The sequence below is a fragment of the Siphateles boraxobius genome, unplaced genomic scaffold, assembly GCF_051911475.1.
Source record: "Siphateles boraxobius isolate OS27281-9 unplaced genomic scaffold, OSU_SipBor_1 41, whole genome shotgun sequence".
NCBI classification, from domain to species: Eukaryota; Metazoa; Chordata; class Actinopteri; order Cypriniformes; family Leuciscidae; genus Siphateles; species Siphateles boraxobius.
In genome coordinates, this window is record NW_027509042.1 from 7,306,819 (window position 1) to 7,323,407 (window position 16,589).

The following is a 16,589-nucleotide window of genomic DNA, read 5'->3' on the forward strand; positions in this document are numbered from 1 at the left end:
GTATGTTTGTCTTTAAAGGTTTAAAGGTGCTCTAAGCGATATCACGCGTTTTTTAGGCCAACATTTTTTGTCACAATACAACAAACATCTCTATCATCACTATCCGCTAGCTGCCTGTCCCCTGAACACACTGTAGATGCAAAAACGCAGTCTCTGCAGACACCCCAGGCTCCAAAAACGGCAACAAAAACAAACTGTAGCAACCCGCGCCACGAAACATAACAAACTGTTCCAGCCAATATCCGACAAGAAGGATTTGGGGGTGGGATTTGGGGGGTCAGTGTGCAAATGAGGAGGGGGGAGGGTCTAGCTAGCCTCCGTTTTGTTTGACAATACTTTAAAAGTAAACAAGAAGTGACGTCACCCGACATCGCTTAGAGCACCTTTAAGTTTTCGTTTAAAGTCAGTTCCTCCATGGAGAAAATGAATGGGATTTTTAAGTCCGCTACCTGACTGTTTCATTCTGTTAGCCTTCTTATAGCGCCGCTGAAACACTCAAATTCAAAATCCAGAACTAACAGAGTAATTTTAGCATGATAAGCACAAAAAATAAAAATGCGCACTGCTCTCCTCAACAAGTCCCGTTGATTTGAAGTGTCACTCATACCTATTAAACAAACGGTGCGGGATGATATACAAAGGCAAAGTTTCACAGGGTTAGGGGGGTTGTTCAAAGTATGCATTAAAATGCATTAAAGCAAAATCATTCAGCTGACATGACGTTACATTACTGCAAGTTGACAAGCAATTTCCCGTGTTAGGTTTACATTGTTGCCTACATAATCTGAAATCCACTGAATGCAAGTAAATAAAGTTGACAGATTTAAGCACTACTGTGTCAGTCAAGAAACCCCTAGACTTAGTGAAAAATGCGGTGTATTTGGAAAGAAATACTGTATTTAAACACGCCGCTGAATATCTGTCGTGACAGCCGGTAAGATTACAAGAAAGCCATTGATAAACATTGTCATTTCAGATTTACTGGTATGAAAGCTGTCTCATATCTGCGTCTTCATTATGATTTACATACCAGAGGGAGCAATCCCACTGAGGCAAAGAGCAAAGACGACAGCACTGCCTTTTAATTAAACCTTGTCTAATTTAAACCACGTCACCGTGAAGAATTCCCTCAGAATCCGATTCACCAGAGAAGACTTATTTGAAAATGCTCCTGTCACAATAAATACGCTGAGCTCACCTCCCAAACAATCACGAGTTCGCCTCGGTTGCCTCCACCTCCACTCACATTAGCTGGGGCGACTTCAGGATCTACGAGCCAGAACAGAGAACAGACAGCATAACAGAAGAAAAGGGTTTTATACCTGTGGGATTGGCGGCAAATCTGAACACTTCCTCTTCCTGAGCAGCTGCTCAAGGCTCTTTTAAAAATGCTTCAAAGATTTTGGATGAGGTAGAATGTAATAACCTGTAGAATTTTTAGTTTCCTGCTGAAAGATGGTCTTAGCATGTCACCCAGCCAGGTTTGTTTCTCTTTTTTTTGCACTTTTATAGCTGGTCCAACCAGCTGGCCTGGCTAGGAGACCAGTGAGACCTGCTTAAACCAGATAAGACTAGCAAACCAAACCAGTTCAGGCTGGTTTAAAATGATAATTAAGATTTTACTGTCCTGGTTTTTGTTTGTCACTTTATGATACTTGATTTGTAATATCATATTCAAAGTTTATTTTATAAATCTTTGGTGACATATGTTGATATAAAAATATTTTTTAATATAATTTATTATATGATGTTTCTATATGTATATAGTGTGGCTTGCGAGTTAAATCAAGAGTCAGTCACTAAATATTTCGTATTATCTCACAGTGTAAACAGGAAAGACAATTGTGTTCTATTGTAACACATTTACACTGGCTGGGAGCAAATTAATTAAAAGTAAATAATGCCCAATTCTCCAGCCAAAGGGAAAACTAATAACTCTAATTATACCCATTTACACTACATAACTATTTACACTACCATCCCGCAGTGCAATATGGTAACTTTTCTCAGTAATTACGGCAAAAAATAACCTACATCCTTGATTTTCACAGTTTCTACAGTATTTTATTCTAAGACATTGCTGTTAAATAGTGTACAATCCTGGCAAATGTAGATACTCTGTGAACTAAGTTTTATTTGCTCAATGGTTGGGATCTGAAGGAAACAGCGGTTTTCATGCCATGAACAGTTGCACACGGTACCTTTCGTGTGTTACTGCCTCATAGAATTCGTGAGAAGTCCACAAAATTTTTGTTGGTGTTGACATGAATTATTGATAGCTGCATTTCCTGATCACTAATGTCCAGTGTGCAGCAGGTTTGGGCCTTGCCTTAAATAATATAGCTACATTTTATTTTGTCCTAAATTTTCATGCAACTACATTCTGTGATGCTTATGTGATGCCAGTCCGATTTCTGCACACTTAATTTGTGTCCTAATTATTTTGCAATTTGGTTGTTCCCAGGAAAACCTGTTTGAATACTCGAGTGTTTATTTCTCATGGCTGAACTCTATTACGAGGAGTCACTCCCGGTGATTTAAACTAATTATAGAATTAAATTACATTTCTCCTTGCTGATGTATTAGAGATGACAGATATGGAATCAGGAGGGATGGGTGCATACCTGCAGCTTTGGTGCGAACGGGTTTGGATGGCACACTGGGTTCCCCAACCCCCACGCCGTTGATAGCCACAACTCTAAATTCATAATCTACCCACGGATTTAGATTCACTGCCGTCGCATGAATCATCTGTCCAGGCACAGAATCAGGAACTAGGATTAAAGAAAATTTGGAATAGAAAAATACATCAATGCCCATCTGCACAAATGAGTAGCCTAGCATAATTATTTTGGTCTATCTTGGCAATTGCCTGTTTCTTTTTTTATCTTTTAGAGTGCATTTAAAAAAAGCATTTGCATGAATCACATTTAAATGACTCACTCAAAAAAAAGCCAATGAACAGTTGCTTATATTTCTATTATACACTGTCAAAAAAATACACTGACAAAAAATATTGTTTGGATTTAAATGACTGGATCATTATTGCAGTGATTATTATGTTTATAAATAAATGTTGTGATGTTATTTACATCAAGAGGTACATACATTTTTGGTCAAGACCTTGTATTGACAATGCAAGAGTCAAGCACACTGTAAAGTCTACTCCAGGGGTCTACTCTACTCTGCATTTAAGGTCTGGACTCAGAGGTGCTAATTCATGTGTGAAAATTGTTCTTCATGCTCCCTCTAAACCATTCTTTCACAATTTGAGCCTGATGAATCTTGACATTGTCATCCTGGAATATGGCCATGATGCGTCTTCCTACATGGTTGTTTAAGAAATGAAAAGCTATACACTCCATCAATTAGGGTTAGAAGAACAGTTTCCAAACATATAACATGCTAGAAACATAATAATCACACCAATAATGATCCAATCATTGACTCTTAAGCATTTGCCTATTTAAATCCAATCAGCGACATTTTTTTGCCGGGCAGTGTATAAACTGATTCTACGAGAAAGTAATGCAGATTACTATACCGGTTTTGACTGCCTGCCATCCGATAGAGAAAGGGGTCCTGGCTTGCACAATGTAGAGGGTAATGGGACTGTGGTTGTCAGGTCCGGGTCCCCACGAGAGCTGAGCAGTCCTGTCTGTAACGTCCCCCACCAACACACCCACTGGAGCACCAGGGGGCCCTGACAACACCGCCGCCAAAGAGACAAAAAGGACTCAAACTTGCTGTGTATTCTCATCAGAGAAGGGCACAGCAAGGTGACCAAGTACCTTGCGATGTGAGACAAGTCTGCCCACAAAAGCCGACATGTTTAATATTCAGAACCTGGGAGAGTGATCGTTCACTTGATGATGGAAATACAAAAGGTTCTAAAGAGCACGAAGCAGGGAATTAATGCATTGATTTCAGATACTCCTGTAGTCATTACTTCAAGAGCTGAATTACGGAATACAACAGAAATAGCAGGGCGTATGGTAAGGCCTTTTTAATTTATATTTGATAAATGCTCAGAAAAGTGTAGAATACTAAACAGCCTACTCGGGGCAAGACGCACATACCTCTGACAATTAAGTCTGCCGCTGCAGACACACTGTCCACTGCTGTATGCACCATGCAGACGTACTTCCCAGAGTGCTTCAGCTGCACGTTTCTGATCATGAGATCCCCAGAAGATCCCTATAAAAAAGAGTATCATATAAAAAGTTACTATCCATCCATCCATCCATCCATCACTATATTCATGTATTATGGAATGTAAATGCTACACTAAGGTACTTCAAATAAACTATGGTATTACAGTGGTATATTTTTAAGGTAATTCATCAAATGAAGATAATTCAAGTAAGTTATTCTGCAGATGAGTAAATAATTGAACTGACAATTACAAATAGTAGGCTGTATGGTACACTACACAAAGGTTTGAGGATTATTTTTAAATGTTTTTAAAACATACTGAACATATCTTATGCTCACCAAGGCTGCATTTATTTGATCAAAATAATTAAATTATTAATTTAACATTTTATATTTTAATATATTTTGAAATGTTATTTATTCCATTTTCAGCATCATTACTCCAATCTTCAGTGTCACATGATCCTTCAGTAATCATTCTAATATGCTGATTTGGTGGCAAGAAACATTTCTTATTATTACCGATGTTGACAACAGTTGTGCTGCTTAATATTTTTGTGGAAACCATGATTTTTCCGGATACTAATGAACAGAAGGTTCAAAGAACAGAATTCATTTGAAAATGATAGATGCCTTTACAGAGACTTTTGAACTATTTAAAGCATTCTTGCTGGATAGAATTTATTTATTTATTTGTTCGAACTGACCCCAAACTTAGTGAAAGCTAGTGTTATGGTAATTCTGTGGTACTTTTTTAGGTCTCAGAAATCAATTTTATTTTCATTTCTGTAGTTATGACACATCTGAAAAACATCAGGGAACACATGCCAATGAAGTAGCAAAGGACCCTCTGCTCTCATATTTGATTGGCTCTTCAGTTCAGATAAGGATCCTTTATGTCACTTAAACAAGCAATCCTACTGTTGTTAGTGAGAGTCCGCCATTTGTGCATTTGATCATTGGTCTCTCCAGGTTCTCAAAAGCAATACTTGACAGCCTGAAAAGCTGGATGATCTACACAGTCATCCTGTGGATATCTATTTGACGTTCACTGTGTTTTAAACAGTGTGCGATGAAAATCCTGTAATCAGACAGTTTTGTGCCTCTATGTTCAGAGAGCAGCCAGGTGCCCTTGTACTCAGGTTGCCTCCATAGCTAGCTGAGCAAGAAAAAAAAAAGATAAAATGGCAAGGAATCTCAATCATTCCTCACTCGCATACCACTACCCCTAGTTCTTTCAAAGAGGAATCCGAGGCTACGGTAATTCAGAAATACAGGATTTGTAGCTTTGAATTATGACGGACAGAAACGCACCCCTCCAATCATCCAGAAGTGATCATGTCTACTGAAATCGATGAGTTTCCCATTGAAAAACCACTTGAAGACGGGGTGTAGAGTGGAGTCTTTAGATACTTCACAAGGCAAGACAATGCTCTCCCCCACCGTGCCATCCATATTCAAAGGGGGGACTGTAATCTTGGTCGGTTCTGTTAAAAAAAAAAAAGTTTTGAGTGAGACAAAGGGAAAAAAGGACCATGAGAGACTTTCACATGCATTATTTAAAAATACTTTAGATTTGTTGTAAAAAGAAATCTACTATCCAAATGTCCTGGCGCCAGGACACAGGACTTGAGGGGCTTTTATAGTACTAAGGGGGCTTGCGGTTCAAATCATATCCCGAGGAGGTAGTGGTGGGGGGTGTTATGAAATCATGTTCGGTTCCATTGCGTTCCTTGCGGGGGTTCAGATCATGGGGGGCATGATGCTTATGGAGTGCATGTGTCAAACTCCACTCGTAGAGGGCCATTGTCCTGCAGAGTGTAGCTCCAACCTGCTCCAAAAACTTTAAGGTTCAGGTGTGTTTAATTAGGGTTGGAGCTGAACTCTGCAAGACAGTGGCCCTCAAGGAACTGAGTTTGACTCCCCTGCTTTAGAGAATGTTTTGAGCAATTTTCAGCCTGTCAGGCTTGGAGACTGAATTGGCTTAACCAGCTGAAACCAGCATGGCCTGGTTGGAAGAGCAGCTAGACCAGCTTAACCACCTTAAACCAGCAAAAATAATAGATTACATTTTTTAGTTAGCATGTACATGTTGATGCAATGACTGAAGCCATAAAAATGGGAGTCTGCACATTTTAAAATTAATTTAAACAAACAAACTGATTAAAAAATATACCGGTATATATTTTCATGTCCTTAATTTGAATAACCCAACTTGAAGCCATCAAAGTGTCTGAAAACATGCATATGTAATGCCTAAAGGTATTAAAGGAGTAAATTGAGAAAAAAACAAAACAAAGCTTGCAACAGCAACCTATTTTTAATTAAACATGTAGAAAGTAACTGCGAGACGAGGAGAAAATCCACTCCCGGTGCTGTGGATGGCTAAAGATTTTTTCACACCAACGGCGGGACCAATAACTCACACATGACAAAAGCTTGGATGAGTTATACCTCTGTCAAACCAGCAGGAACATAAAACAACTATATATTTCATTATCAATTTCATGCTTGGGTTGCTCACTGTTTTTCCACTGGTTCTCATCCGGTTTAAGGCGTCCGCTTAGAAGCAAGAGAAATGTGCTGTTTGTGAAATGTGAAAGGTGTTTTACCTTTGACCACTAAAGTCCCAGAACTGCTGGATGTACCGAAGGGGTTTCTGGCAACGCAAGTGTACCTCCCTGCATCAGACTTGGTAACGTTGGCGATCCTGAGGGTGCCGTCCTCTAAAATGGTCCGCCTAAAATGGTAAACACATTTTTTTGGAATAAATTGAACCCCCAATGACCTCTTACTATAACTTATAATAAATAAATTATATATACACACACACTACCATTCAAATGTTTGATTTACATGTTTTTTTTTTTTTTAAAGAAATGACATGACATGAAGGCCAAGTATGGTAACCCATACTCAGAATTTGTCCCCTGCATTTAACCCATTGAAGTTAGTACACACACACACACACACACACACACACACACACACACACACACACACACACACACACACACACACACACACACACACACACACACAAAGCAGTGGACAGTCATTTTTGCTCCAGCTCTTGGGGAGCGATTGGGGGTTAAGTGCCTTGCTAATTTCCTACCGATATTGAGACTCAAACCCACAACTTCCAGGTTACCTGTCTGACTCTCTAACCATTAGGCCATGACTGCCCCAATTGTTGAAATTGAAAGTTTTATCCAGCAAGGATGCATTAAATGGATCAAAAGTGACAGTAAAGGCATTTACACTGTTGCAAAATTACATCCAAAATCTTCCACTAATGTATAAAAGAACTGTGTTAGTTAAAGTAAAAGTATTTTGGCTATGAAATTGACAAGTCTACAGGAAAAGATCAAAGAATAAGAAAAGATGGTCTTTAACCCAACTCACTCTCTGACACATAGTCTTGCTCAGGTACTGGATCAGAGCTTTAATGTTCAAAGATACAGCAACCTTCTTTCCTTTCGTCTTGCCTTCCCAAAATAAATTCTTAAAGAGTCAGACTCAGCCCAACTATTCCATACAGAAAAACAACCCCGCATTTGTCTCTGTATGCTTGTTTCTTTTTAAAAAGTGTGAAAACTGTTGGAAATCATTTAGATTAAATAACCACAGCCAGAATTTTCAACAGGATACAGTCAGTCAGCAGGATTCGAAAAGATTAAACCGCTACATTCACAGGTGAATACTGCTATATTAAGACCAAGAATAAAGAGAGGGAAGAGTATGTAAAGGAGAAGCCGATTCGTTCAGGGTTGAATTCTCACCTGCGGTCTTATCATTATCCAACATGAAAGATGCTATCAACACAATAAAAGGCGTTTCCAAAAATGTCTGGAATATGTGAGGAGATGTTGATAGCATCTGACTGAAATGCCAACCTTTGCAATAGAGCTACAACAGCACAAACAAAACTGAAACTCGCACTCTTCAAACTGGTTTTTATTAGTGGTGGTTGTTCATATAAAGGTCCTTCTCAAAAAAATAGCATATTGTGATAAAGTTCATTATTTTCCATAATGTAATGATAAAAAATAAACTTGCATATGTTTTAGATTCATTGCACACCAACTGAAATATTTCAGGTCTTTTATTGTTTTAATACTGATGATTTTGGCATACAGCTCATGAAAACCCCAAATTCCTATCTCAAAAAATTACCATATTTCATCCGACCAATAAAAGAAGTGTTTTTAATACAAAAAAAAGGTCAACCTTCAAATAATTATGTTCAGTTATGCACTTAATACTTGGTCGGGAATCCTTTTGCAGAAATGACTGCTTCAATGCGGCGTGGCATGGAGGCAATCAGCCTGTGGCACTGCTGAGGTGTTATGGAGGCCCAGGATGCTTCGATAGCGGCCTTAAGCTCATCCAGAGTGTTGGGTCTTGCGTCTCTCAACTTTCTCTTCACAATATCCCACAGATTCTCTATGGGGTTCAGGTCAGGAGAGTTGGCAGGCCAATTGAGCACAGTAATACCATGGTCAGTAAACCATTTACCAGTGGTTTTGGCACTGTGAGCAGGTGCCAGGTCGTGCTGAAAAATGAAATCTTCATCTCCATAAAGCTTTTCGGCAGATGGAAGCATGAAGTGCTCCAAAATCTCCTGATAGCTAGCTGCATTGACCCTGCCCTTGATAAAACACAGTGGACCAACACCAGCAGCTGACATGGCACCCCAGACCATCACTGACTGTGGGTACTTGACACTGAACTTCAGGCATTTTGGCATTTCCTTCTCCCCAGTCTTCCTTCAGACTCTGGCACCTTGATTTCCGAATGACATGCAAAATTTGCTTTCATCCAAAAAAGGTACTTTGGACCACTGAGCAACAGTTTAGTGCTGCTTCTCTGTAGCCCAGGTCAGGCACTTCTGCCGCTGTTTCTGGTTCAAAAGTGGCTTGACCTGGGGAATGCGGCACCTGTAGCCCATTTCCTGCACACGCCTGTGCACGGTGGCTCTGGATGTTTCTACTCCAGACTCAGTCCACTGCTTCCGCAGATCCCCCAAGGTCTGGAATCGGTCCTTCTCCACAATCTTCCTCAGGGTCCGGTCACCTCCTCTCGTTGTGCTGCGTTTTTTGCCACACTATTTCCTTCCCACAGACTTCCCACTGAGGTGCCTTGATACAGCACTCTGGGAACAGCCTATTTGTTCAGAAATTTCTTTCTGTGTCTTACCCTCTTGCTTGAGGGTGTCAATGATGGCCTTCTGGACAGCAGTCAGGTCGGCAGTCTTACCCATGATTGCGGTTTTGAGTAATGAAACAGGCTGGGAGTTTTTAAAAGCCTCAGGAATCTTTTGCAGGTGTTTAGAGTTAATGAGTTGATTCAGATGATTAGGTTAATAGCTCGTTTAGAGACCCTTTTCATGATATGCTAATTTTTTGAGATAGGAATTTTGGGTTTTCATGAGCTGTATGCCAAAATCATCAGTATTAAAACAATAAAAGACCTGAAATATTTCAGTTGGTGTGCAACGAATCTAAAATATATGAAAGTTTAATTTTTGTCATTACATTATGGGAAATAATGAACTTTATCACAATATGCTAATTTTTTGCGAAGCATTAAACGCATATTTTGGCTATATGAGTGACAGCTAAAATTATGTCTTGGTTAGAAGTGTGGTGTGAGATGATATGTCCACTTTAAGTGCTAATTTATGCATTGTAAAATTAAAATATATAAAAAAACAATAACACTAAATCAAGAATAAATCAAGAATAAAACATGCTAACAAAATCCCATTGACCTGCATTGAAGGAGGGACCAGAGACACAAAATGCTTAGACTAGTCTTACAAGTAGTCATCTAGTCTTAGACATCTTATTGTTTCTTTAAGACTGATCATAACTGTTTGGTAACACTTTACAATAAGATTCGTTAGTTAACATTAGTTAACTATATTATTAACATGAACTAATAATGAACTGCACGTATACAGCATTTATTCATCTTTGTTAATGTTAATTTCAACATTTACTAATACTTTATCAAAGTATCATTTGAATCTGAAAAACGAGACTGGTTACCCCTTGGTTAACTACTAGTTGGTCAGACTAGTTCTTAACATTGAGGCTAAGTTTTGCAAATGGCCAGACTTGGATCTTTTGATTAGGAACAGGAAGTATCTAGCCAACACCAAAACCACTTTAGCACCAGCCTGGCAACATGTTAAAAATACTCAGAACAATCTAGCAACCATTTACATCCCCTTATCAACTGTGGTAGACTTTTGTACCATTCACATCTTCTTCAGAAAATGTCAAAATTGAATTCTGATTTATTCCTTGCATGTATATTTCATATAACTGGAGGACACAGTTCTCAGAAGTGCTTCATCTACCTTGATGTGCATCAACAAGCAATGCTGCTTTGTTTTTAATAACTAGGAAGGGATTGGAAGGAATGATAGATAAATAAATACAGCAATGTAAACATATGACGCTGAGATCCGCTGTGACCTTCTCCCAGAACAAATCAAAAAGGAGCGCAGCAGACCTGCCAGCTCAGAAATCAAACAATTTCAGCCGCAGCTTTTAAAAATAAATATGTATTTACTATGGCTCAGAGAACATGCTTTACGCCGAGAGCTTTCATCTGATTTATTGACAAAAATATCAAACGCTGAGCGATAGAAGCGTGCCGACCAGACGACCCGTGAGCAATGAGCTGCAAAACCAATAGAAAAAGGCAAGAGCTATCTGCTTACGGAACGAAACTTCTGACCACACAGAGCCACATTTATATTGTCGTCAAGACATGATGGCTTTGTAATCAGTCTCTGATCCTTCTTGTGGAATATGATGACTAATCGATGCTTCTCCTCACAAGTTGGGGCACGTACAGAGAATCACTTCGGTGAGGCTGCAACACATTGACTTGATCCAAACTCAGGAGTGTGAGATCCAACATTAGATTGACACGTTCATGTTTGCACCTCTTCAAACTAAATCACAGTGTAATTGCTGTGAAAATCAGACAATCACGCATATTTACCCACTAAGACAAAGCATCAATCTGTTACTTCGCTCGTGACTAATGTAGGTGTCAGTAGGTCCAGAAGGGCACAATACCTACACTTTTGTTCAAATGTGTGGGGTCGGTGAGATGTTTTAGAAAGAAGTCTCTTCTGCTCACCAAGGCTGCATTTATTTGATCAAAAATGCAGTAAAGACAGTATTGTGAAATATTACTATAAGTTTAAAATAACTGCTTTCTATTTTTATATATTTTAAAATGTAATTTATTCCTGTGAAGGTAAAGCTGAATTTTAAGCAGCCATTACTCCAGTTTTCAAGAAATCATTTTATAATTTATTCAGTTACGTTTGATGAATTTGCCATTGTTGAATAAAACTATCAATTTTTTTCAAAAATCTTACCGAACCCAAATATTTGAATTGCAGAATGCATAGTATACACATTTTCACTATCTATGGAATACATAGATGAACCTAGTACTACTACAGAGCACACTGTGTGGAAAACTGTATCCCACAATGCAATGCACCTTGAAATTCATTTTCTAAAGCAACAAATATATCAGCCATGATTTTAATCTTTCTTTCTTTCTTGAATCATTTTTAATTTTAAATTAAATTTTAAATATTGTATATTACATGTTCAATAATACTATTGCTTGAACAATGTAGGTTGAAACATTTTGTCTAAATAATATTTTAAATTTTACATAATATATGTTTTAAACAGTATGCAGTATACAGTGTGCAATATGCAGCACTAGCATTCCATTCCAAACACAACTAATAGTGTAATAGCAAATCCCACAATACAATGCACACCACTTGACACACCATTTCCTTTCATTGTTTGAGCGAAGTGCCAAAATATTTTACTCAAAATTCGATTTAAAAAATGATAACAAAATGCCTCTCGCTGATAAAAATATGGACTGTTTATTGAAATGTTGATTTTCGCATATTGCATTCTATTTCCCATTTCCTATTTGTGACCCTGGATGACAAAACCAGTCACATGGGTCATTTTTACAGAATATCTTCATGGAACATGATCTTTACTTAATATCCTAATGATTTTTGGCATAAAAGGAAAATTGATAATTTTGACCCATGCAATGTATTGTTGGCTATTCCCACAAATATACCCGTGCTACTGAAGATTGGTTTTGTGATCCAGGATCACATTTGTAAAAGAAAATAATGCAGTGTGGACAATGTGCCATAGTGTATCCCACAATGCATTTGAGTGGATTGTCAAAAGTTAAGACATTAAAACATAACCACAAAATAACTACTTGCAAAATGACTAGATGACACTTCCAGAATTAAACATGTTCATTAGTGCATATTGCTTTATAGGCTACTATTTCCAAAACAGAATGCAGTATGTACAATGCGCAATAGTGTATCCCACAATGCAGTGCACTCGACCGTCCATTTGCTTCCTGATACATTTGAGTGGCCAATTCCACTCCCAACCTGAAAATACTGCAAACTAACTATTTCCAAAATGATAACTGGATGCCGCTTTCTGAATTAAACATGACCTTTTTACTGACCTGTTTATTTTTGCACATTGCTCCATATATTCTACAAAGCTTTAGTACATACTGTGCAGTATGCAGTTAGGAGTATGTTAGAACTCCATTTCAGACACTCCGAGGCATACTTTTACCCTCTGATAGACGGTATCTGATACGCAGTCTTGCACCTCATGTCTCACTTCCTCAGTTCGCTCTAACTTCCACTCGCTCTCCCCCTTTCCATCACTCCCTCTCTCCCTCATCCAATAATCACATAGTTCCACAGAGACCCTGGGCAGCATCAGTGAGTCATGGCATGTGTGTTCTCTCTCAGGTCCAGATGGACCACAGTGCACAGAATGAGCTCCCATTGGTTATCGCTCCATCCCCATCCATTACTGGAGATCATACACTCGTCCCTCCTGCCACCTGTTCTGACATGGCCATGCTAGAATGATTCTGTCCTGTTGAAACCCCACAGGAAAGACGCAGAACCAGGGGTGTATTAATTAGTGTTCCACTAGGCACTCACTCTTGTGTGAAAAGTGCCATCGGGAAGAATGTTTTTGGTTTTGAATGTGCAACATCTGTGCTTCAGCAATGTGTGTTCAACATGGACAACAAAAGGCAATTATGTTTGAATAGAAATATGGACAATTATCACACAGTAATTGGCTGATGCTTTGCAAATATTGACTGCTGAAGGAGGAAAAGAAAGAAATTTATTCTCATTATAAAAATGCAATAAAATGTTACATTGTTATTTTTATGGGAAGTAACATTCATTTTGTGCTCCCCCACCTCCACCCCATTTTTATCTGCAACATACTTGTAATGAGCACAACTGGATTCCACTAAAGTTCCACTCAAATGTATTTTTGTATTATTTTGCCATTTTAAATCCCATAAAATCAAAATTGGAAGTTTTGTCCTTGTCCATTAGATTTGAGGCCACCAACACGATTGTTCAAACTTTTTGGGTAAGTCATTTTTTAAAAGATAGTTTTATTCAGAAGTTAAGACCAAATTAATCCTGTTCTTTTCATCTTTAAATAATCAAAGAATCCTAAAAAACAACAACACATCATGGTGGTCACAAAAATATTAAGCAGAACAACTATTTTCAATCATGATAATAATAAGAAATTGTTTCTTGAGCACTCAATCTGCATATTAGAATGATGGCTGCTAATAATTCGGCTTTGCCATCACAGGAATAGATTACATGTTAATAAATATTACAATAGAAATCTAGAAAAATCTAAATAGAAAACATTTGAATAATATTTCACAATATTACTATTTTATTGTATTTTTTTTATCCACATTGGTGAACATACAAGACTTCTTTCAAGTCCAAACGTTTGTCCGTCAAGTCCTAGTGTTAGTGTACTCTATTTCTGTCAACATGAGAAAATGAGAGTTTTTCAACTGCATTTATTAGTAAATTAATTGATTGTTGGAAAATATATTGGGTATCATGGTTAATGTAACAATAATTTGAAAACTAATAAAAAAATGTGCGGATGCATGCGAGATAGTGCCCTGTGTGAATGACCGCAAATATGTTTCCCCACAACCCTGAACCACTGCGGTGCAAACAAACCCCAAGGCTCTGGGGACAACAGGAGTGCAAGTGGCTCATTTGGCACCTTTCATTAGTGACCAGTCTGCTGACCCGTACCTCTTGCTGTCTTTCAGGAACTCGTTGCCTCTCCTCCAAGAGTACGAAGCTTTGGGGGACGCGTGCGGTCGACATTCGATGACAGCTTCTCCACCTCTCTGGATCAGTGTGCTCTTCTTCAGTGCGTTTTTTGAGAAGTCTGGAGGTGAGGCTGAAGACATGCGATATGTGATAGATTATAAATACTGAATACCAGGGGTTCACACACATTTTGAATGGCACCAAAATTAATCTTTTTTTTTTTTTACCAAAACACCTTTTCATTTAGTCAAAAACTGAAACCAAAAATAAAGTTTATTTCATAATTAATAAATTAATCATATTTATTTAATAATTAGCACTCAAATAAAAAGTCCTATGTAAACATTTAAATTGCACATAAGGGAATTTTTAATTAAGCTGAGCCTTACACAAGCCATTTCAATACCTTGTACTGTATATTTCAACATAACCTCTGATGTTCATTCATGTTTATTTCATGCTATACTAGTATTGGATGGGATCAAAATTACATTTATTGTTTAAATTTAGTTATAAAATAGACTGAACTTGAAAGCTCAGAATTTGTTTCATATCAAAAGTAACAAAGCACAGTGCTTATTGTGATTATTGGTGGTAGGCTGTTTCGATCAAAACAGAATATTTTTGTTTGCCGGAATTTCAGTGCATCACTACTTTTAATGATTACTAATATGATTTTAAAGGTACACTATGTAACTTTTGGTCCTCTAGTTAATAAACAAAACTACATGCATTTTGAGGAAGAACAGCTTTGGTTGCTTGTGGAACTGTGCAAATGAATATGGTTAACCTACTGCTCATTAAAAAAAAAATCAATACCAGGCTTAAGAGATACAACCAGTTTAGATAGAAAGGATCTCAAACTGACTAGCTGAAGATGTTACTGTAGCTATACCCAGTAATAGACACGGTACTTCCATGAAAATAAATTCCAGCACAGAGCTGCAACAATCATAATGATGACATGACCCTTCACAATAATGCTTTACAATAAACTCTGTGAGAGAGCTACATATGGTCATTTATCTGTTCAATAAAACCTAACTCACCTGTTAAGTAATAAAAACGCCATCGTCGCGTCACTTTTACAACTTTTTTAAATCTCTCAGTTCTCTCCATCTCCGAAAAGCCAAGCCAATGTTGATTCACGTTTTATTACAAGCTCTGTCACATTCTCTTTTTGTCAGCAAAATCCTTTAAGACTTATGATAGGCTTACCATAGTGAATCAGGGTAAGACAAAAACATGTTTTGGAAGACGGATTCATGATTTATTGATTTTATTTAAAATTTGTTAACTTTGAACAAAAAAAAAAAAAGTTACATAGTGTACCTTTAAAAATAGCTGATTAAATATTTTACGGTAGAACATAACTAGAAAACAATCTTCCCTAAATACCAAATTCCATTAAATACCAATACTTTTCCAGGTCTCAACAGTTTTGATCACAGATGATTGTCGAAAATTTTATAACATTGAACTGTGCTTACCCACAACTTTGAGTTCAGCGCTAGCATATATGACTCCGTTATCATTCTCTGCCAAACACTGATACATCCCAGAATCCATCAGGTTTATGTTGATGATGGTTAACCTGCCTCCATCAACACGAATTCTGTCCTGAGCATAAACAAAACTGTCAGTACAGATTGTGACCATGACTAATAAACCAGATTTAAAATATTCCAAATATATACACATTTCAACATACACACTCCAGCACACAACCAGCATATTAAGTGTCGAAGCATTTCAGGGAAAAGGTGAGGAATGTTATTCTGGCGGTTAGTATTATCACCTGAGAGACCAAAGGCTGTCCATTCGTGAGCCATCTGTAAACAGGTTGAGGTTTTCCATTAGCCTTGCACTCCCAGTGAAGATCAGACTCAATAGCCATGTTTGCGTCATATAGAGTCTGCGACCACTGCAGGTGCTCCACATCTGCGTGAACAGCAATGAACTAAAATATAACAAATGCAGAGGTCTGCATCCTGCCTTAACACAACGTTTGCCTCTCTGAATTTTCTCCCTTGCAATACGTTGCAACAATAATGAAAGCATTGTGTTTTATAAACCAACAATAATAGAGCATTGTGTTTTATAAACCATCAAAAAATGAGGTTACTGTGAGCACATTAATTCGAGAGGATTCTTCCTGTCTTGTAGAAGAACACTTGAATATATTGTGAGTATTCTGGGCAGA

General features: G+C 37.9%; 1 protein-coding gene across 3 annotated transcripts in view; it reads right to left on the reverse strand.

Moving 5' to 3' along the window:
* The window catches only part of cntn6 (contactin 6), a 105,224-nt gene that overhangs the window by 13,012 nt on the left and 75,623 nt on the right, over positions 1–16,589 (reverse strand). For all 3 annotated transcript variants that reach the window (XM_077198054.1, XM_077198052.1, XM_077198053.1), the window contains exons 9-17: positions 16,185–16,327; positions 15,877–16,006; positions 14,366–14,516; positions 6,768–6,895; positions 5,470–5,642; positions 4,080–4,197; positions 3,545–3,703; positions 2,625–2,774; positions 1,199–1,269 (exon numbers count right to left, since the gene is read on the reverse strand). In XM_077198054.1, the coding sequence (XP_077054169.1) occupies positions 1,199–1,269; positions 2,625–2,774; positions 3,545–3,703; positions 4,080–4,197; positions 5,470–5,642; positions 6,768–6,895; positions 14,366–14,516; positions 15,877–16,006; positions 16,185–16,327 (1,223 nt within the window). The remainder of the gene's footprint in view (positions 1–1,198; positions 1,270–2,624; positions 2,775–3,544; positions 3,704–4,079; positions 4,198–5,469; positions 5,643–6,767; positions 6,896–14,365; positions 14,517–15,876; positions 16,007–16,184; positions 16,328–16,589) is intronic.